Source organism: Danio rerio, chromosome 13 (assembly GCF_052040795.2).
Source record: "Danio rerio strain M-AB ecotype USA chromosome 13, GRCz13ab, whole genome shotgun sequence".
NCBI lineage: Eukaryota > Metazoa > Chordata > Actinopteri > Cypriniformes > Danionidae > Danio > Danio rerio.
This window is the reverse complement of record NC_141033.1, coordinates 1,305,486-1,330,000: the sequence shown is the minus strand read 5'-3', so window position 1 is coordinate 1,330,000 and position 24,515 is coordinate 1,305,486. Positions and strand designations below refer to the sequence as shown.

General features: G+C 33.3%; 3 protein-coding genes across 6 annotated transcripts in view; 1 reads left to right on the top strand and 2 right to left on the bottom strand.

The window, feature by feature from the left end:
- Window positions 1-411, top strand: part of bag2 (BAG cochaperone 2) — a 3,911-nt gene extending 3,500 nt beyond the window's left edge. Inside the window, exon 3 of the mRNA NM_201000.2 lies at window positions 1-411. This exon is cut by the window's left edge and continues 77 nt beyond it. Within this exon, the coding sequence (NP_957294.2) occupies window positions 1-318 (318 nt within the window). The 3' untranslated portion in view covers window positions 319-411.
- The window catches only part of rab23 (RAB23, member RAS oncogene family), a 23,436-nt gene extending 43 nt beyond the window's left edge, over window positions 1-23,393 (bottom strand). The window contains exons 1-8 of one of the 4 annotated variants that reach the window (XM_087277943.1): window positions 23,031-23,393; window positions 18,942-19,128; window positions 15,023-15,108; window positions 13,286-13,442; window positions 13,117-13,199; window positions 12,945-13,037; window positions 10,692-10,902; window positions 1-331 (exon numbers count right to left, since the gene is read on the bottom strand). The exon at window positions 1-331 is cut by the window's left edge and continues 43 nt beyond it. In XM_087277943.1, coding sequence (XP_087134069.1) covers window positions 10,763-10,902; window positions 12,945-13,037; window positions 13,117-13,199; window positions 13,286-13,442; window positions 15,023-15,108; window positions 18,942-19,096 — 714 coding nt within the window. In that variant the 5' untranslated portion in view covers window positions 19,097-19,128; window positions 23,031-23,393 and the 3' untranslated portion in view covers window positions 1-331; window positions 10,692-10,762. 4 annotated transcript variants of the gene reach the window in all.
- The window catches only part of tnfaip3 (tumor necrosis factor, alpha-induced protein 3), a 254,770-nt gene that overhangs the window by 30,359 nt on the left and 199,896 nt on the right, over window positions 1-24,515 (bottom strand). The window lies entirely within an intron of this gene.

Here is a 24,515-nt window from a genome sequence, read left to right as displayed (position 1 = left end):
ATCAGAAACCAGCAGCAGGAGGAGGCCTTGCAGAAAGCCATGAAGATGATAGATGAGATCACAGAGAAGGTTCTGGAGGATCTGCAGTCAGCCAGGACTCGTCTGGAGGCTCTGCATGCTGCGTGTGTTTCTGACGCACCGCCGGTGCCTGTGGATCAGAAGTTTCAGAGCGTGGTGATCAGCTGCGCTCTGGAGGACCAGAAGAAGATCAAGAGACGCCTGGAGACTCTCATCAGGAACATGGACAATGCGGAGAAGACCATTCAGATCATGGACAACCCGAAGGTGGATCTGTCCAAGCTCGCCAATGGAAAATAAGAGCTCACAGGTTCTGGAAGTACAGAAATTATTCAGCCTTGTTTGCCTGCCTTACTACATCCAATCAGCTCACAGTAAAAAAAAAACAAGCCACACCCACTGTTTTCTCATTTATTATTCAGTTTCTCTAGGAACTGCGTCACAATATGAAATAAAAACAGTCGCAGCTTCCGGTTTATGCGGACTTTAAGCCGCACAGGCGTCAAAATGATCGATTTTATGCCAAAAATGATTATAGTATTAAGTAAAAATCACACTCAGTTAAGACGTTTAGTAAATTTCTTACCATAAATATATCCAGACTTCATTTTTTATGGTATATGCATTGTTAAACACTTTATTTGGACAACTTTAAAGGTTTATTTACTTAGTATTTAGATTTTTTGTCAAATATTTGTATCAGTTAATCGTAACCATCCCGGGAAGCTTAATTATTCAGCTTTCAGATAAGCCATTAAACTCAATTTCTAAATAAAATTGACACTTATGACTGGTTTTGTGGTCTGGGGTCACAATTGAGTTCATTTATTAGACTTGATAAATAATAAAAGCAGCAATAAAATTTTTTAAACCATTTTTAAGGTCAATATTATTAGCCCTCTTAAGAAATGTTGTTTTTAAGTCCAAATATTGTCCAATGACTTTCCTAGTTATGCCTTTAATTGTCATATTGTCATACATACATATTTATATATGTGTGTGTGTGTGTGTGTGTGTGTGTGTGTGTGTGTGTGTGTGTGTGTGTGTGTGTGTGTGTGTGTGTGTGTGTAAATTTAAATTTAACATTACAGCAAATAATAGGTATTTTTAAAAACGTTTTTATTAAAGTATTTTAAGGCATGAACCAAACCAACTATCTGCAAGGAGAAACAACACTACAAGCTGTAATTAAAAGCAATGAAGTGTATGAAAATTAGACGAAAAGACAAATAAATCAGAATGAGCTTAACAACTTCAATGAGGAGATGAATTACAATCCCATGAAGCCAATGACACAACCACAATCATTAATACATAAATGTATATTATAAAGTTGTTGGAAGGTCAGTGCAAAACGTGTACACAATCAACCAATTACAAGAGTCAAAGGGATTGAGGAAGGAGGGGGCGGAGCTAAAGGCAAACCCATCTTTGATTGGTGGAAAGTCATAATTTCAGTATTAAAGAGGTTGTTCAGCCCAAAATGGCTTTCTTTTGAACAAAAAGAAGATATTGTGAAGAATGTTGGTAATCATTGACATCCATAGTTGAAGCTAGAATAGAATGCATAAGACTAGTCACTCGTATAGTTATAAATGGGAAAAGGTGTAACGGTCAACATGGCAAATTAAGCCCTGCCTTCTAGTACAGGAGCCAATCATTGATCAATTCAGACTGAGGATTCCGCGGGTGAGCGGCTTAATCTAGACGTGTGCTTTTATGCAGCTTCATTATGAATCCTCTGGGGTCAACAACACACAAGCAGAGGTGTTCTGCAGTCTACCACTGATGGCCTCTTGGTCGTATGCATATTTATTTTTCTTGTAACTATATATTGTATTTCTTTTCTATATATTTCTTCTAAGTTTTGAACTAACAGACAGAAAAGCTACAGATTTCATTAACTTCTCCGTGTGTTACTGATCTCTAACCCCTGATTATGCTTTTATGTTGTTGTCTTAATCACCATATGAAGCAATGTGAATAGTGTGTTCAGATCTGCGCACATGAATGTATTTCCGAGCGTTCGTCATGTGCTCGTCTAATGAGGGTGCTTGGCTCTCAGCATGATGGGAATTTCACGTTTGGCCGTCAGGTTTGTGTTTACAGCCTGCAACAGATCTGACAGGAGCAGCTGAGACAAACAAACTCATTACAGGACACACAGAAGCTGCATGGGTGCATTTGAAAACCACCGATTTTATGCCAAAAATGATTATAATATGAAGTGTCATGTGCCATTATGATATTTAATAAATTTCCTACCATAAATATTTCCACACTTTATTTTTGATTGCATTGTTAAACACTTTATTTGGACAACTTTGTGTGTGTACTGTGTATATTTATTATGTATATACACTTTTTTGATTATTAATTTTAATTAATAATAATAAAAATTCTGTTCATCAAGGCAGCATTTATCAAATGTACTTTTTTTAATTTGTTAAAAACTTTCAAAATTTATTTAAAAAAAAACTTCTTTCTTCTTTATGTAGTTTCAAATAAAATTACTACTCCAGTCTTTACTGCTTTTATTACTATTACCATTATTATTATTATTATTATTACCATTAATATTATTATTATTATTACTATTACCATTAATATTATTATTATTATTACTATTACCATTAATATTATTATTATTTATTATTAATATAATAATATTAACATTAATAATAATAATAATAACAACAATGTTATTCATAATAATAATAATATCTATAAAAATAAAATTTATAATAATAATAATAACAACAATAACATTATTAATAACATTAACAATAATAACATTAATAATAACAATAACATTAATAATAACAATAACAACAATAACATTAATAATAATAACATTAATAATAATAATAACAATAAGATCTATAATAATAATAATAATAATAACATTATTAAACCTAATAATAACAGCAGTAACATTATTGATAACATTAACAATAATAATAACATTAATAATATTAACAATAGCATTAATAATAATAATAACATTATTAATAATAATAATAATAACAATTACATCGATAATAATATTAACATTAATAATAATATTAACATTAATAATAATAACCTAAATAATAATAAGAATAATAATAGTAGTAAAAATAAAATAATAGTTATTAATATTAGAGGGATTTCTGAAGGATCATGTGACTGAAGGCTGAATTAATGAAGCCTAAAATTCATCTTTTAAATCACAGGAAAAAATTATTAAATTAAATGATAATCTGCTTTAAATCAGTTATTTTTTTAGTGCAATAACATTTCACAGTTGTCAAATGTGTACTGTATTTTTGATTAAATAAACGCAGCCTTGGTGAGCAGGAGAAGCTGATTTTAAAACAATTAAAATAAATTCTTTTGACCGCTAGTGTATATATATATATATATATATATATATATATATATATATATATATATATATATATATATATATATATATATATATATAAACAAAAAGTACACTCACTGAGCAATTTGTATCTCAATAAATATTTTAAAGGCAGTTTGATTTATAAAATGATATAGTTATAAAAATTTTATACTTCATTTCTTTGGCAAGACTGGAAATGAGAGAATGACAATGTAAAATTATCTGATTTCCCACTGAAATTTTGCTAATTAAATAAGCTAATTTAATAAAACAAATCTCTATAAAGCCTTTTAAAAGTGACTATATTATGGTTAAATTCTGTACTTGGACTCAAAAGAAGGTCGATTATTGCCTTTGTAAAACAGTTCCAACAGTTTTGTGATGAAACACACCGATGTCTGATAATAATACAACTTACATATGATACAGTATATCAGTGGCCAATCAGTGTATCAAGTGATGTAAATATAGCCATGACTCTCCAGTCTGCATTCTAGAATTGTTTTACACACACCTTTTCTGTAACATCGACATGATGTTTTGTATTAATGCATATATGAATGTGCCGACAGAAAGAAGAACAATCAAATCAAACCACTACAATAGATTGTTTATTTTGTCCTTTTTGTAACAGCCACTCAAAACAGAAACAGAAGAGAGTGAATCTGTGTGCAGGATTATGATTAAACACATCATGATATTAGAGAGCACTTGCACACTTCTGATGAGTGCTGGAGTACTCTCATCTACAGCAAACCCATGAGGACAACAGTAATGAGAAGAGTAAAGTGAGCAGCATTTCCAGAACTAAAGAAGCAGAAGACATGTTTCCCATTAGAAGCCATGAGTTCAGTTCTGACTATATGATAAGCAAGCTTTAACATGTTGAAGAGTGACAGCAGAGAGATAAAGTGCCTTTAGCCCACACTTTAAAAAATGATGGGTCGTGACCCAATGCTGGCTTAAGTTTTACAATTAAACTGAAATGACACTTTTAACTCGGAGGTTTGTTTTGTCCATATTTGACCAATACTGGGTCCATTTTTCCCATTAAATTAAAATGAAAATTTTTAACCCAGCGGTTGGTTTTGTCTATATTTCAACCAATAATGGGTTAATTTTTCCAATTACATTTAAACTACAATTTTAACTCAGCAGTTTGTCCATATTTGACCAATATTGGGTTCAGTTTTCCAATTGAAATGGCAGTTTTTAACTGAGCAGTTTGGTTTGTCCATATTTAACCCAACATTGAGTTCATTTTCCTCATTAAATTAAAATAAAAAAAAATTTAACCCAGCAGTTTGGTTTGTCCATATTTCAACCAACAATAAGTAAATTTTTCCAATCACATTTAAACTACAAGTTTAACTCACCAGTTTGTTTTGTCCATATTTGTCTAGCTTTTTGGGTTAATTTTTCCAATTAAAATGACACTTTTTAAACCAGCGGTTTAGTTTGTCCATATTTAACCCAATACTGGGTTAATTTTTCCTATAAAAATTTTAGTTTTTGATCCAGCGGTTTGGTTTAATCATATTTGACCCGACAATGGGTTTATTTTATTTTTTCATTTAAATGACACCTTTTAACACAGCAATTTGTTTTGTACATATTTGACCAATACTGGTATATTATTTCCAATTAAAATGACACTTTTTAACCCAGTGGTTTGGTTTGTCCCTATTTGACCCAACATTGGGTCCATTTTTCCCATTAAATAAATTTTTTTTTAACCCAGCGGTTGGTTTTGTCTATATTTCGACCAATAATGGGTTATTTTTTTCCAAAAAAAATAAAAAATAAATAAAAAAAATTAACTTTGCGGTTTGTTTTGTTCGTATTTGACCAATAATGGGTTATTTTTTTCCAAAAAAAAAATAAAAATAAATAAAAAAAATAATTTTACTTTGCAGTTTGTTTTGTCCATATTTGACTACCTTTTTGGGTTAATTTTTTCATTTAAAATGACACTTTTTAAACCAGCGGTTTGGTTTGTCCATATTTGACCCAATACTGGGTTAATTTTTCCTTTAAATATTTTAGTTTTTAATATAGCGGATTGGTTTGTCCATATTTGACCCAACAATGGGTTTATTTATTTTTTTGATTTAAATGACACCTTTTAACCCAGCAATTTGTTTTGTACATATTTGACCAATACTGGGTTAAATTTTCCAATTAAAATGACACTTTTTAACCCAGCGGTTTGGTTTGTCCCTATTTGACCCAATACTGGGTCCATTTTTCCCATTAAATTAAAATGAAAATTTTTAACCCAGTGGTTGGTTTTGTCTATATTTTGACCAATAATGGGATAATTTTTTCCAAAAAAATTAAAAATAAAATTTTTAGTTGGCGGTTTGTTTTATCCGTATTTGATCAATACTGGGATAATTTTTCAATTATAATAACACTTGTTTGTTTTTCTCTTTTTATATTGCTGCTGGTATCTGTGAGTTACCAAACAAATTTTGTTGTATAACTACAATGACGATAAAGGTTCTTTAATTTACTTTATGTTTTTACCCAGTGGTTTGGTTTGTCCATATTTGACCAATATTGGGTTCAGTTTTCCAATTGAAATGGCAGTTTTTAACTAAGCAGTGTGGTTTAACCATATTTAACCCAAAATTGAGTTCATTTTCCCCATTAAATTGGAATGAAACATTTTAACCCAGCAGTTTGATTTGTCCATATTTCATCAAATAATGGGTTAATATTTGCTATTAAAATAAAATGACAATTTTTAACCCAGCGGTTTGTTTTGTCTATATTTGACCACATGTTGGGTTAGTTTTCCCAATTAAATTTAAATTATACGTTTTAACTAAGAGGTTTGGTTAGTCCATATTTGATCAAATGTTGGGCTAATTTTCCAATTGAATTTAAATGGCACTTTTTAACCCAACATTGGGTTATGACAGCCCATCATATTTTATAGTGCACTGCAGCGTCAGCATGTTAATGTGAAAATGCACAATAATCCGCGCTGTAAACATGAAGACCGTGGCGGACCAGTACCGTCAGTCCACATTCAAACATTAATGCAAGGCATGCCATCGATGAAGAAATACAATCAATCAAATATTAAACCACATGTTTGCCAGGAGAAATCTTAAAATAAACCTGCTGAAGCTCCACATATTTACCTAGCAGGGATAGTAAACGATTACAGTCGATCCTCGGGGGTCTGTTCTTCACAACTCGAACAGACAAAACAGACCCCTGACTCACTTCTATTTTAGTTAAGTAACACAAACACAACTTTTCCTTATGGACTATATGATGAATCCCATTTATCACGTTATTTGCATCGGTTTGACGACTGCAAACCTTTATTTCCCCGAATGTTCAGTTGTGTGTTTCTCATGGCTTCAGTGGTTAAGGCTGGCAGACTTTGGGAGGCTAGTTTCAGTCATAAATGCTCCTCTAGAAACATTCGATTTCCACATATATGAAGAAGATACTCATGGAATGCTTTTGTTTTACTGTACATATATGAAACCTAATATTGTACTGAACGTAGGGGTGTGCGATGTTTGATATTGTTTCCCCCCCAATAATAATCATTTATATTTAGCTTAGTGTGGTTACGTGCTGGTCTTGGATGGTTTAGACCTGTCATGGATATGGCAGCATAACTCTCATAATAATAATAATAATAATGGACAATTCATTTGATCCTTCATTCAAATGATTCATTCAAAATAGCTGATTCATTAAGCATATGAATCACTGACTCAAATGATTCATTTAAAACAGCTGATTCATTAAGCAAATGGATCACTGACTCAAGTGATTCATTTAAAACAGCTGATTCATTAAGCAAATGGATCACTGACTCAAATTATTCATTTAAAACAGCTGATTCATAAAGCATATGAATCACTGACTCAAATGATTCATTTAAAACAGTTGATTCATAAAGCATATGAATCACTGACTCAAATGATTCATTTAAAACAGCTGATTCATCAAGCATATGAATCACTGACTCAAATGATTCATTTAAAACAGTTGATTCATAAAGCATATGAATCACTGACTCAAATGATTCATTTAAAACAGCTGATTCATTAAGCAAATGGATCACTGACTCAAGTGATTCATTTAAAACAGCTGATTCATTAAGCAAATGGATCGCTGACTAAAATGATTCATTTAAAACAGCTGATTCATTAAGCAAATGGATCACTGACTCAAATGATTCATTTAAAACAGCTGATTCATAAAGCATATGAATCACTGACTCAAATGATTCATTTAAAACAGCTGATTCATAAAGCATATGAATCACTGACTCAAATGATTCATTTAAAACAGCTGATTCATAAAGCATATGAATCACTGACTCAAATGATTTTTACATTTACAAGGTCCCCTTTAAAGGCGTTTGTTCAGTGTAGATGCATTGCACTTGGCCACTATAGAGCAGTATTCTGATAACCTTAACTTAATATTCATCATAATGTCATGCCTTTATTAGATGTTGACAGAAACTCCCTTAGAATGTTTCTACTTTCCCATCTGTAACAGATGTGCAGATGCAGAACTTCAAATAGAGCCTGTGATATTATATTAAAGCAAAATATGCAAGCAGCAGTATTGATTGACGCACACGGAAAATGTGTATAAGTGTGAAGGGCTGGGCCATATATTCAACATTCACTGTACTTTATGGATTTTATTGGAAATTGGACATGTTCTGGAATTTATTAGACAGAGTATGGGAGTGTTGTAGAGATGCTTTAATAACATCAGATTTAAAAAGACAGTTCACCCAAATACAATAGTTCTGGCATCATTTCTTCATCCTCCACTTGTTCTTGTTGGGGGTTACAAGGGATACAGCTGCAGCCGAAAGTTAACACGACTTATTTATATTATTTATAAAATTATCTATTAATTGTATTTTATTAATGTCTTCCTCTACCTTAATCTTAAACCAAACCATCACAGTATTGTAAAAACAGTAATTATACAGAGTATTATTCATATTATTTATTAAATTACCCATTATTGTATTTTATTAACATCTATGCCCACCCCGACCCTCACAGTAATGTAAAAACTGTAAATATTGTTGTACAATAACACAAAAATCCACAGCTGTATCCCTTCTAGACTTTACCTTTCTCTCTTCTGTTGAAAACAAAGGAGGATATACTGCTGGAAAAAGCAGATAATTACTTCTATTTGCATTCAACAGAAGACAGAAATTCAGAGAACCTCTTGAAATGATGAGGAAATGAAAATTTTGGAGTGAAATGTACCTTTAGAAGCATCATAATCTGTGCATTGCTATAAAAAAATCAGGATGAATCGACTTTAGTATTTTGTATGGACATAATTTCTAAGAGAAATGAATTTCCATGAAGTACAGAAGTCAGGTTTATGTGTGATTATAATGTTTAGGTCATTTTAATGATACCAACCAACTGTAAAACAATGAAAAACACATACATTCACACTTCCATAGTGTATTAACTTTTAAACTTTTGATATATTTTTATATTTCTATTAATTTAAGGGTCAAAAAGCAATAAAACAGTAAATTTATGTAAATAAATGCTGATGTTTATTACAAAAATCCTTGTAAACCGGATGCTGCTGCAGCGTTTAATTTCAGTATGATGATGTATTTCTGAAACTGAATATTGATGAGGGGCGGGGTTTATTGTTGGATCCTCATATTATGCTGGTAAAGGGGCGTGGCTAAGCATATTTCACCCCAAACTGACATCATCGGAGATGACTAGCAATGTGTGCAAGCAAAATAATCCTTGTAAATTTTGATTTGACCTTTATTTTGGTGCATATGAATAAAAATGGGTGGCGCAGTGGCTTAGCACTGTCACCTCACACAAAGAAGATCGCTGGTTTGAGTCCTGACCGGGTCAGTTGGTGTTTCTGTGTGGAGTTTGCATGTTCTCCCAGCGTTGGTGTGGGTTTTCTCCGGGTACTCTGGTTTCCCCCACAGTTCATGCGCTATAGGGGAACTGATGAACTAAATTGACTGTAGAATATGAGTGGGTGTGGGTGTTTCCCAGTACTGGGTTGGCAGCTGGAAGGGCATTCACTGTGCAAAACATATCCAGGATAAGTTGGCGGTTCATTCTGCTGTAGTGACCCCTAATGAACAAAGGGACTAATCCGAAAGAAAATGAATGAATGAAATTGGCCGTAGTGTATGTGTGTGTGTTTGAATGTGAGAGTCTATGGGAGTTCCTCAGTACTGGGTTGCAGCTGGAAGCGCATCCGCTGCATAAAACATATGCCGGAATAGTTGGTGGTTCATACCTCTGCGGTGACCTCAGAAATAGAGACTAAGCCGAAGGAAAATGAATGAAAATGATTCAATAGAATATCGTCCAGCCCTATAGCAGTACATATGTGATGTTTTACTCTGTATTATTTAACAAGTCGACCAAAAAAAACTAATAATGAATCCCACATTATTATTTTTATACTTCTATCTGTTGAAATTGGTGTTAAAATATAACGGTATCAGTTTTAGGATATTAATGCACATCACGGACGTTGATTTCAGAGGCGATGACTGATTATTTCATAAGCATTTAAAAATCTGACCATTTGCTAATGCTATTTACAAGTACATCGAGTTTAGAAACGTTTTGGCACGGTGTTTAGTGTTACTACATTTTTTTTTCATACAATTCATACAAAAATACCTATAAGAACGTATGGGCCGACAACATTCATATAAGAAACAACAGATGAACTTTACTTTTCCTACAGGAAGAAGATTGTGACAGCAAACGACGCGTCTCCATCAACACTAACATATTGCACAACGGTGAACAGTCCAAATGCACAAACGGTGAGTTAAAAGTTCAAAATCTGACGGTATTTTTATTTCTAAGTAATCTCCGAGCGTTACCCTGCTGTTTACCACATTAAATAATGCACTCTGACTGTGAGAAAAATAGATTCGCTTTTTTAATTAAGTGTTGACTTGTTAAAACGTGAGCGAGGGCAGCGTCTGACAGATTTACAGGTCAATACAAAAATAAGCTGAACAGACCTCAGATTCGCCGTCGCTCACTGCAGATTCGATTTTCAGGATCATGATCATTTCTGAGCCACTAATGCATATTAGATTTCATTATGGGGTCAGTTTTGATGCCTCTATCCGTGCAAAAACTCACAATCTAGTCTTTTTTCTTAGTGTTTTTCTCTGTGTGGCCAGAAGAGAGCGCCAACACACACACACTCACACACACACACCTACGCACACACACACACACACACAATGACAGACCTGCTCTGCACTGAACATGACTTTAGCAGTTAGCGTGAATGAAGCCCACAATGCATCTGTGGTGTGGGGCTCTACAGGAGTCTGCAGCTGCCGAAGGGGTTTTTCGTTTTCTTCGTCCGCTGCTTGTTTGGTCGCAGGTTTACGATCTCTCTGCCATTCAAATCGCTGTTGTTCTGGTTTGGATGACCGCTGCCTGTTGTGTTGAAGACGCCTGACAAAAAAGGAGGACAACAATCAGCATCCAGATAAAGGTAGAGTTCATTTATTTAGTAGACTTCACTCCAAGATAACTCATTCACTTATTTTCCTTCAGCTTAGTCCCTTTATTCTTCAGGGGTCGCCACAGCAGAATGAACCGCCAACTATTCCAGCATATGTTTTACACAGTGAATGCACTTCCAACTGCAACCCAATACTGGGAAACATCCATACACACTCACATTCACACACACATACACTACGGACAATTAATCCGTAAATTCATCAATTCCCCTATAGCGCATGTGTTTGGACTGTGGGGGAAACCGGAGCACCCGGAGGAAACCCACACCAACACGGGGAGAACATGCAAACTCCACACTGAAACGCCAACTGACCCAGCCAAGACTCAAACCAGCGACCTTCTTGCTGTGAGGCCACAGTGCTGACCATTGAGTCACCATGTCGCCCACACCAAAGAATTATATATTAATAAATACATCAACTAATACAACCTTGCTGTAAAGTATAAACTAATTTTAGCCGACACAAAACTAATGTTTTAACTTCAGAAGAGTTTGGAAATCAAATTATTTTTTTAAAGATTTATTTTTGCCCTTTTTGCCTTTATTAAGTGGACAGAACAGTATTTTAGACAGGAAATTATATGGGAGAGAGAGAGGGGGTAGGGACGGGAAATGTCCTCGAGCCGGGATTCGAACTCGGGACGCCCTGAATATTGTGCCAACAGAAATCAACATTTGGTGGAAAAACCCTGATTTCCAAATGCAAACGACATCTAAACTGTCATTTTTAGATTAACAAACGTTTTCCATAGCTATAATTATATTTGGCGATTTGATTAAATATTTCTGATTATTATGAAATTATTACAATAGTCCTATATTATTTCGAGATTCATTAATACAAGTACAAAAAAACACATTTGACCTATTTTAAAAACACTATTTCAAGCTGACATTTTTGGTAACATTATAAATGCGTTTAATCAGTTTAATGTCTAGATAAATTAGGGATGCAACGATTATAGAATTTGGTTGCTGCTTAGTAACCAAATAATACGGCACAAAAATTAATAAAAAACTAGCAATGGTCAATTTCTGTTTGGACTTAAAAATTTAATCATAAGTAATAATTTTACACTGAAAATTAAACGACAGAACAATGAAAAAATAAATAAATAAAAATAAAATAATAAGAAAAATAAATTTAAACAATTGTGTTTGTCTAACTGGAGCCGCGAGACCCGACCAGATTTCCTGCGGCGCGTGAATAAATTTCAGAATAAAGTGCGGGAGCGGTCGTTAACTGGTGTAATTTGAACGAGCGGTCTAACAATATCGCTCCCGACTCCAGAGCGAGCGAGCACGCTCATGTATGTGTGTGAATGAGAAAGCGTGATGCTGTGTTTAGCTTGTTTGTTGCTGTCTATGTGTGTGTGTATGTGTGTGAATTAGAGAGCTTGGTGCTGTCTATGTGTGTGTGTGTATGTGTGTGAATGAGAGAGAGCGTGATACAGTCTGTGTGTCACTTGCTTCGTGCTGTGTGTCTATGTGTGTGTGTTTATACAGGCAGCTTGTTATAAGCTGTCTGGACTCTGTATAGCTGGGTGGTTTTCGGTTTTGTCCCAACCTGTTCTTTCAACTAGGTGCGCCTGGAAAGCGTGCGTGAGCGCATCGTGCCCTTGGCGCAACTCTTCCAATATGTGCATGCAAGCCACGCATCTCCATTTGAAAATAACAATATTGCACATGCAAAAGATGCGATATGTGAACGGCCCTTAGTTAATAACCTCAGCCAAAGTTGCGTGGGTGTTAGCCTCAGTGTACAAGCTTGGAACTTCAAACTAGCGCACAGTTGGCATAACTTTGTATAGTTGCTGCAGCTTTGTTCCGTGCAGAAAAGCAATGTTGAGATGCCTTTACAATTAACTAGCCGTGACGAATTACAGCGCGGTTAATCGTTGCATTCCTAAGCTAAATAATGTATGCATTTCTTTTAAAGATGTAAACTGTGCTAAATATGATGTCTTACCTATTTTATTGCTGGATGTGTGAATGATGTCCGTCTCCTCCGCTGACTGCTGCTTGAGTCGCTGCAGATATTTGTCAGCTAGATACTTAAAAACTGCAAGATTAAAAAAACAGAAATGCTGATTAACATTAAAGCTCAATGGTGTTATGACGGTCAAAACTGCCTCGCTCACCTTCATTGACATTCAGATCCTCCTTCACTGACGTCCGGTAGAATCTCAACTTCAGCCTTTTAGCAAGACCTTCAGCCTCTTCACTGAGGAAACACCACACACTTTTCACTGACCGGATCTTTTTTGTCTACATCGCTGTGGTGTAAATGCAGCCTAAATTCTTGCTTACTTCTTGATGACGGTGTCGTCCAGCAGGTCGATTTTGTTCTGCACCAGGACAGTGGGAATGTCGCCCACCTCCATCTCCACCTTCTCCTTCCAGCTGCTGATGGCCTCGAATGACTCTCTGTCGGTGGTGGAGAAAACCAGCACACAGGCCTGAGCTCCTGCACACCAAACACACACTTGTCAGAATTACAGCAGAACACACACCTGAAAAGAAGCGTAACCTAAATTCCATGACTTTTCGGCAAATGTTCCTGACATAATGTTTCGTGTAATGTCTATACATATTAAATAAGAAAATTATGTTTTTTTTTATAAAGCATATCAGGGTTTTTGGATTTCTTTTTTTAGACCTTTTTAAGGCCGTCAAGAATTAAATTTCAGACTTGTATAGGGCTAAACTAAACAATTAGTTATTTCTTTGCCACATATTTTAAATAATGTGTCAAATTAAGCAGACCATAGTTGTATACATGCAAAACTTTTCAACATAACTTAAGAAACACCTTTAAAACTTTTCTAAACTAAATGTATGCACAACAGACTGTTATAATATTTGTTATAAATAGAGTTTTAACAGAGTTTTATTGAGATGTATTGTTGGTGATTGGATGTGGGATTGGGTAGCTTTAAATGGGAAAAATAAAAATTAAGACATGTTTAAAACGATTTAAGAACCACAAGACAATATTTCTGTGAATTTGGGAATTTTTAAGGCCTTGAAATGCAAAACACTTTAAGACAGGGGTGTCAAACTCAATTCCTGGAGGGCCGAAGCCCTGCACAGTTTAGTTCCAACCCTGCTCCAACACACTTACCTGTCGGTTTCAAACAAGCCTGAAGGACTCAGTTAGTTTGATCAGGTGTGTTTAATTAGGGTTGGAACTAAACTGTGCAGAGCTGCGGCCCTCCAGGAACTGAGTTTGACACCTGTGCTTTAAGACTTTTTAACTCTGTGGACACCCTGCCATATACACAACCTGACAAAGGTTTTGTCACTTATCCAAGTTTTAGGAACAGCAAATCATAACTTGACTTCTAGTTGATGATTTGGTATCTGAAGTGTCTCTATGAAAGGTGAAGGCCTCTAGATTTTGCCTAATTGAGCACAATAAAATCTGATCATGTCTTGATGTTGACTGATTTGATGAGGACAGTGCAGTCTGACTCTGCTTAGACTAAAGTCTCATCGCTGAACAGATATAATGTCCAGTATAGAATATAAAGTCCTGCTGCAGTGGAGACAGAATGAATATTGTGTCTGACTCCATCATGAGCTTGGAGGACTGCATCTATACATCTCTGACACGACTCAAATCACTGATTAATAAAGTCATCTGGAATGGCAAAGAAAGCCTTCAGCAGGACTCCCTGAGTTCATCAAGAGTCTTTGTGTTCATCTTTAACGCCTCCTCCTTCATCTTACCCCAGACATGCTCAATAATGTTCATGTCTGGTGACTGGACTGGCCAATCCTGGAGCACCTTGACCTACTTTGCTACTTTCCTAATCCCAAAATAATATAATAATACTGAAAACAAATGATAGAACTAAATGCCTGGTAAAATTCATATGATTTATATTGAAAAACAAAAGTCAAGTATAGATAATTGTTAAACAAATTCCCAAAACTGTGGGTTTATTTGTTTTTCCAGAACTTCTCCAGGCCTTGCATATTAGAATTCCATGACTTTTCCAGATTTTTCTATTCTGTATGAACCCTGTGTTGTTACACACTGACCTCTGTAATAAGCTTTAGTGATGGCATCAAACTCCTCCTGCCCCGCCGTGTCCCACAACATCAGTCTGACGTCCTCGCCGTTCACTCTGAAACACACACAAATTACTCCACATTAATATATTGTATATATCGGCTGCTCAGTGATTTAATGTCAGCTTTCAGGTCTAAAAATCTTTAAAAGAGCACAATTAACTGTTGAAAATATAAACACAGCTTTAGGGTTAAGGGTTAATTTCATAAAATGTGTTGTTTGTACACCAAGTAAAGTAAAACTAAAGCAAAAACTAAACAGCTTTAACAGTTTACTGAAATCACTAAAATTAAAGACAATTTAGAAACTATACTGACATAATAACAAATGACAAACTAAATTTCAACTTTAAAATTGAAAATATGAAAATAAAGCATGATATTCTGAAATCGCTGAAATAGAAGTAGATTACAAAAACTATACTGTCATTATTATTAATACTAATAATTATAATGACAAAAACATAAAATGTCAAAAAAAGAATAAACATGATGTACTGAAATCCCTAGAATAGAAATAAAACTTGGAAAAACTATACTTTCATATTTAAAAAAAATAATAATAAAATGACAAACTAAATTGCAACATTAAAAATTTGATGAAATTGACAATATAACCATAGAACATGATGTACTGAAATCAGAAAAATAAAATTTGAGAAACGCTACAATGACATAATTTAAAAATAATAATAAAACGATGAACAAAGTTAAAACTTTGAAATTTAAATGAAAAGTTAAAATAAATGAATGAAATGTGACTTACTGAAATCTAAAATAACATTTAGAAAAACGATATTAACATTAATAATAACCAAAACAATTACAAAAAATATAAAATGATTACAAACTTTTACATTTACATGAAACTGAAAATACAAAAATTAAACAATGTACTCACAAATCACAAAATAAAAACTAAATTTAGAAAAACTATACGGACATATTTAAAAATATATATAATAAAAAATGAGAAAAGCTAAATTACTACAACTTTAAAAATGTACATGATAACTCAAAATACAAAGTCAAGTGTTGTGTACCTAAATCTTTAAAATACAAGATAATTTAGAAAAAATATACTTTACATTTATACATTTTTTATATATTTATTATTATTATTATTATTATTATTAAAACAAAACTAGCATAACTTCGATGTACACAAAAACTGTTTACATTTTACCCAACTCAAATTAAGTGTCACTATTAAAAACTACAACCGTATTTGAATGTCACTAAACACAAATCCTGTTTTACACAGAGACAATTAAAATACAAATAAACTGTCAATAATATTAGATGGTACACTGGTCTTTAAATTTGAGAACAGAAAATGAAACATCTTTCTATATCTGTGGGAACTGTTCCTTTAACACAATATTTGCACTGGGCTGAAATGTACTGTAAACACAACAACTCCCTAAAACAACTGGCTGAAACTGAAATAAAGACAGTCAAGCATCTGCAATTCAGAGCAGCTTTCATTCTTCGTTTTACTCATTGTTCCTCGTTTCGTTTTATGCAAAAACAGAAAAACACACTGATTTTCTCCAGCATTTCCTGGTGCCGAGTCACGATACAGTATCTGGGAATGAATTGATCATAACTGCACTGCAGAGAAAGAGGATCTGCTGTTCCTCAGGGTTTTCCTGATGTTATTATTCATATGCTTTAAATAAATGCAAACCGGATCCTTTATTGTCCTGAAGTGTTGCATTATCTCTCCAGGCCATTTAAAGAAGATCTATTCTGCTCCTTTTTACAAGATGTAAAATAAGTATCTGATGAGTGTGTAGTGAAGTTTCGGCTCAAAATACCACACTGATAATGTCTTATAACTCTCTGAAACTGACCTTTTTTGGCTTTGAGCCTAGTTATGTAGCATTTTGGTGACTGTCGCTTTAAAAGCAAATGAGATTGTGCTCTTTTCAGCAGGGGGCGGGGTTATAAATGCCAATGTGTCAGTATAGCGACAGATTTTTTACTTAATTACTTAATTTTTGGAGGGTAAATAACCCTCCAAAAAAGTATTATTTAAAATATACCTGTGTGTCACTAACTAAACATGCTGTTTAAATGAGAATTCTTCATCAAAGTGTACATCAAACATGTGTCCAACTCTAGTAGTTCAAAAATAATACTGCTTCCATGACCATTATGTGGACTTTGGAATATGTAAATTGTTATTGTGATTGTCTTTTTGGTCATTTCGCCATTTATTCAAGTATACACACCATATACCTATACTTACTTCATTTACTTTGTTTACTTCATTTATCATATACTGGTCATATGGTGATGTTTAAATATACCCATCACATTCACGTCTATACTTTATATAACTACTCGCCATATACTGCTCATATACTTCCAATAGTTCTGGAATATTCCAAACACATGCTTGTATTAACCAATATCTAAAGCAACTGGATTTTTTCTCCATGTAAAAATAGCTTAAAAACTGAGCAACTAAGAAAAGCAGAGTTAAAAGAACACTCTATGGCTGCACAATTTTGGAAAAAATTTGACATTGTTTCCCTGTTTATTTTTCCCCCAATTTCTGTTTAACGGAGAGCAGATTTTTGTCAGCACATTTCTAATCATAATAGTTTTAATAACTCATCTCTAATAACTGATTTCTTTTAGTCTTTAGTCTTTAGTCAACTTTATTGTCAATCAAAACCATGCAACAGTACATTACACAGCAGACTGAAATTGCGTTTCTCCCATACTCCAATGTGCAATTTAAAAACAAAAAATATGACACACACTAGACATAAACTAAACATTTAACTAATATAGTACAAGATAAATTAAATAATAGACACTAATAAACTGTGAACAGTTACCATATATCCTATTGTTCCAGAAATAAACACAGTGGAGCAAATATTAAAGTAAAATAAACTGTGCTTTACAGTTTTCTACAGAAAGTCTAACACAACTCAACTACAGAAATTGAATAATCAAATGTATAGTTTTCATCATTTAAATTGTTTGATAAAATAAATCCTAAATAAACTTTATGCTCTATTAAAATGCACTGAATTCTCATAAAATGCTTACATAGTCACAGGCCTTAAAAACAAATGCATACCAATAACTTACAATCTATTATGCTTAAATTCTGCACAAATCTCATGACTTGTGGCCAAATCCCAACTCAATCCCAATCCAACATTGCATATCTTGCGATGTTACAATTGCAGACACACACATTGTGATATCAATGCTCAAACAATATTGTGCAGCTCTAGAACACTCCAATTTTTCTTTCTTAAAAGACTCCTTTTTACAGCTCTCCTAGAGTTTAACAGGTGTTTCCATTCAGCCAGTCTGGCAGGAGCATTTTAACTTAGCTTAGCATAGATCATTAAATCCGATTAGACCATTAGCATCTCACTCAAAAATGACCAAACAATTTGAATTTTTTTTTTTTTTTTTAAAGCTTGACTCTTCTCTAGTTGACTAAAGACTAACGGAAATACTGCGTAGACCGAAAAGTCTCGTAATTATACTCTCATTCTGACTTTACAACCAAGTTACTTAGCTGGGAACTATTTTCAAGTAATTAAGTAACATCGCTGCGTAATCCCATTCATTGTGCTGCTATAGTCATGATATGACAGCACAATTTCTTGATGCCCCTGAACTATGCTCTCAATCTGGGGTACCCAAACTTGGTTCTAGAGGGCCGGTGTCCTGCAGATTTTAGCTTCAACTTGCCTCAACACACCAGCAGGAATGCTTCTAGAAAGCCTAGTAAGAGTTTGATCAGCTAGCTCAGGAGTGTCTCATAGGACTTAGAACTAAATTTTGTACACCTGCCCTCCAGGACCGAGTTTAGGCACCCCTGGTACAGTCGGAAGAGTAAAATCTCGCTCACATGATCTGCCTCTCCAGAAAGTCCACGCCGATGGTCTTCTTGTAGTCCTTGGTGAAGATGCCCTTGCAGTATCTCTGGATCATGCTGGACTTGCCCACCGCTCCGTTTCCCACCACCACCACCTTGATGGCCACCTCCATGTCCTCCTCCAGCATGACTGCGCTGTGATGACGGCTGCTCTTCACAACTGATGGAGGAACAAAACACCATCACACACACCTCCAATGTGATTAATTGCATCCAAATGAAAGTCTGTTCTGACAATATATATGTGTGAAATGTATGCGTGTATATATAAATGTGTATATATATATAAAAACACACATATGCATGCTTATATTTGTGAAAATATTTATTAATATTTATATATGTATATGATACAAATTATATGTACATTTAAGTATATATATGCAAAAATATATATACTTTTTATGTAAGTATGTGTATTACAATTTTTCTTCAATGCGGTAACCCCTATCACTGTAACTGCGTTGTTAAGTCACATTTATTTATGTAGTGCTTTAAAAAATAGAGACTGTTCCAAAGCAGCTTGACTAATAGTTGAAGCTGCAAACTGCCATCAGTTATGAAATAGATTGGACTCGGCATTAATAAAGCTCTGTAAAAGACTGAAGGTGAAGCAGATCTGCAGTGCTGGAGAAAACAACAGCACAACTCAGAGATTAGATTACGCTACTGAAGCCTCCCACGATTCCCGTGTGTAACTAAATACAGCAGCCAACCCGAGACAGCAACACTACCACCGTCTCCACAGGGCACGCTATACAACATACACACAGCCCTGCCCATTACACATAACACATCCTGAAGCAGTTTTGTCCTTTACAATCAAAACACCTTTAAATTAAACTAAATGTTTTCTAATGTTTCCAAGAAAATTAAAATCAATAAATTAATTATAAAAAAATAAAATTTATATATATATATATATATATATATATATATATATATATATATATATATATAAATAATTTAAAAAAAAATTATTTATAAAAAAAAAATTTATAAAAAAAAAAACACCCATAACTGAATAGTCAGGAATGCCAGTTTTATATGAACTAAAAAGACAAAAAAATGTGAAAATATTACAGAAAAAAGTTTTGAACTAATGTAATATATAAGATTCGCTAAAATTGTTAAAAGCCTACCATAAAAAAATTTTTTTTGATTATTTTAATTAAATCTACATTCAAAACAAATTATAATCAATTAACCTTTACTTAATTTATTTTGCAGCGTTAGATTAAACATTGGCTACGTTTGAGATGATATTAACAGATAATAATTGTATTTTATTTAAGATTAGTCAAATTTAATTGTACTAATCTCTTTTTTCCAGTGTTGTGCAATGAAACTGCACTAAAATAATTATTTATTCATATATTTGAGTCTTTATACATCATTAGTGCGAAAAGGAATATAAGTAACTAGCACCATACTGCCCCTAGTGGTCATTTTAACCTACAAACTGCAGTCAAACTACAAAAATGCAGGTTGAAGCAAGTATTTCCAATAAGCCTGTGCAGGGCTCAACATTAAGGACTGCCTGATGGCCCGGGGCCAATTTGAGAGACGCTTGGGACAGTAAACGGGATCATTACAGGCCCGATTGAGGCCACCTTTTGTTAAATAAAATTCTAATTAAAATAAAATACCTTCAAATTTTCCATACTGCTCTTTTTTTGTTAACCCATAATTTTGCTCATTATACATATATTAACATTTTAAAATTATTATTTAAATAATAATTTGTAACATTTAAATAATTATAGACATTATTTTTGACACATTATTTAAAATATGTGAATAAAAATTTTTTGGCAGGGCAAGTAAAAATCTGTACCATTGGCCCGATCGGACCAGTAGAACAAATCCGTAACGTTGAACCCTGCTGTGTATTTGGGATTATTCTGAAGTGCGTTAGTAAAGCTGCTGAGCACAAAAGCTGAATGCGAGTGTTTGTTTGTTGTTTAACAGGTGTTTCTGAAGGACTGTTTTACTGCAGTCACACTGACATCCACGTCACCAGGAGACTCTGAGTCACATACAAAACCCAGGAGAAGAAACAAACACTAGCGTCTTCATTATTAGCCCTATACATTTGCAAACATTCCCCAAGTGCTGTTTAACACAGATTTTTTTTCAACACGGCTTTAAGCACGGTCATTTTAATAAAGGAGTTCTTTTGTCTTTGTCATGTTGACAGTGCATAATACTTTAGTTATTTTGCAAGAGACTTGTATTCAGCTTAAAGTGACATTTTAAGGCTAATTAGGGTAATTATGTTAAAATAAATCTAAATAGCGATAATAATATTGACCATAGCAGTTGACTTCTTATTTATATATATATATATATATATATATATATATATATATATATATATATTTTTTTTTTTTTTTAAGAATTTTTAATTTATTTAATAATTTATTTTAAATTCATTTATTTAAAAAAATGTATTTATATATTTTCATTTATTTAAATTTTTTACATTTAATTTTTTTATTTTAATTTATTAAAATTTATATTAATTTATTTAAATTATATTCATTTGTTTCTTTTAATTATTTAAATTTTATTTATTAAAAATTAATAATTTTTTTTTTACATTTATTTATTTATATTTTATTTATTGACATTTATATTTAGTGTAAAATTATTACTTATGCTTAAATGCCAACCTTTTTTCATTTATTTTAAAGTCCAAAGAGAAATGGACTATTGTTTGTTTTTTATTATTTTGTGTCATATTATTTGGTTACTGAGCAGCAATAAACAACACTTAAAAATATAAGGAGTTTTTATGTGATTTTTCTAAACTAGCAGTGTCTTCAAATTAATGAAGGCATAATAATCGTGATAACCGTGATTATTCCTCAGACTATAATCGCACAACCAAAATCTATAATCGTTGCATCCCTATTCACGAAACAACGGTTAATACAGTCAACTGGAGCACTCATTAATTAAATATAATGCAAATGCTATTAATACATACTGTGGGTCAAAAACACAGTACTTACTGTTGATTACTGTAGTTAATTACTGTAGTATTTTTCAGTCTGAAATTACATGCAAGTATGACTTCAACATTTGACTTTGAACAATGTTGCACTTTGATAGTCATTAGCCCCTTTCACACATACAGACCTTTCCGGAAAATTTCCGTAACGTCCTCGCCTGTGTGAACAGCGCTTTTTTGAAAATACCGGTAAAGTCGTTCCGGAAATTTTCCAGATATTTACCGGTATCACTGTGTGAAAGGGGCTACTGGCTGCTAATATGATTTATCTATTTACAATTTACATGAAAGTTTATTAAAGAGAGATTCGGAATGTGTGAATATAAAACCAACAACTATAAATTACCTCAAAAACACTTCAGTATGATGAGGCGTTCATTACCAAGTGTTACAAATACAATATGCGTTACTGTAATATTGCTTAAAAACACCATAGCATTTACTGTTAATTACTGTAGTAATTAGTAACTGTAGTTATTACTAGAGTATGCTGGATTTATTAACACAATGTGAAAAAAAATTATGTATACTACAGTATTTACAGTTTATCAGTTAACAAATTAATAGTTAATACTACAGTAAACTAAAGCATTCGTTAACTAAATGTAATGTAAATACTATTAACACATACTGTTTAATGGTATAGTTCAAAAACACTACAGTACTGCTAATTACTGTTAATTACTGTAGTATTTTATCGGTCTGAAATTACATGCAAGTATGACTTCAACATTAGCTTTGATAGTCATTGGCTGCTAATATAATGATTTTCCTATTCACAATTCATATGCAATTATATCAAGCAGAAACTCTGAATGTGTGAATATAAAACCAACTATAAGTTACCTCAAAACACTTCAGTATGATGTGGCGTTCATTACAGAGTGTTGCAAATACACGTTACTATGGTGTCTTTCAGAAACACCATAGTATTTACAGTAAATTACTGTGGTATTTTATGTTACAGTGATGTTGCTGAATGTTTATACACCATTTTTTCTGTCGTGTTCGTGACATGAGCTGTGTGTTTGACTGGCGGTTCTCACCTGTGTTAGTGTTTCCAGGTTACGTTGTTTCATCTTGAATATCGACAGGAGAATATTAATTACGAAAACCAGATGATGATCAGCAGAGCCTGCAGTTTATGAGAGCGAGAAATCCAGAAACCGCTGTTCAGCGGAGGAGCGGCGGCGGCCTCCTCCTCCGTCCGTTTCTCTCCGTCTTAGAGCCGCTACAGACCGGTAATTCACCGTTAAATGGGCTCCGGGATATGGATGTGCTGGGATGAACGGAGACAGTGTCCGGTTGTCGGTTGGCGGGCCGTTAAACGGTGCGGCGGCTGCGGGAAGCGGGAGACTCTGGCATATCGATACGTCGACCACCACTAGAGAACTTTCAAAATACAAGCCCCCTTCCGTTAGTCCACACACTCTTAAAGAGACAGTACACCGAACACAAATATATCTACTTCACTGTTTACTCTCTCCCAGGTGGTTTAACACCTTCATGCGTTTCTTTTTTTCCGTTGAACACAAAATACAATATTTGGAAAGTTGTTAGAAAAATGTAAACCCAAAAACTCAACCTCACTATGTATTATCTAGACACTATTGTATACACGTATATTAGGCTATATTGTACACTCTATGTATATCTATTTACTCTCTCCCAGGTGGTTTCACACCTTCCGTTTCTTTTTTCCGTTGAACACAAAATATATTTGGACAGTTGTTAGAAAACTGTAGTGTATACTCAAAAATACACAGAAATGTGTTTTAAAATAAAATACCAAATACTTGAGCTTTAAAGTGTATCAAAATAAACGACAAAATACAGCATTCACTACATGCATCAAAATAAATTACTGTATTTTTGTATTTTAAACATTTTAAATACTTTTAAAAGGATAAAGGGACTAAGCCGAAAAGAAAATGAATGAATAGCTTTAAAAAGGAGCATGAAATTTATTCACAAACCTTCCCCATCATTAGACCTAATCCCTTCACTTAAATGGCTTAAATGGCTTAAATGGTTTAAATGGCTTTTCTTTTGTTAAAAATCTGTAACAACAAACTTTCATTAAGTTTCATAAGGCCTATTATGGAAGTCAGATGTTATCATTTTCAGCATTCTTCAAAATATCTTCTTTTGTGTTTAACAGAAACTCAAACAGTTGGAGGACGAGGAAATTACATTATTTCATTTTAGGATGAGCTATCCTTTTAAAAGAACAATTCATCCTCCTTTTTTTTACAAACCTGTCTAAGAGATGTATTTTGTTTGTTAAAACTTGAATAGCAAAAGACAACATATTATGTTTGTGTTATTGGGAAAGTACCATATACATAATTAAAAGTGAACTCAATATACCAAACCTTTCCCATTTCATAAATACCTTATAATTATATGTAAATATCATTTAAATAATCGAAATGTCTTATTTTTTACTTTCTCTCTGTCAAATATATAAAAAATATTATTATTAAATTATGTGAATATCTAATAGCCCACGTTCAGTATATGTCAATAAA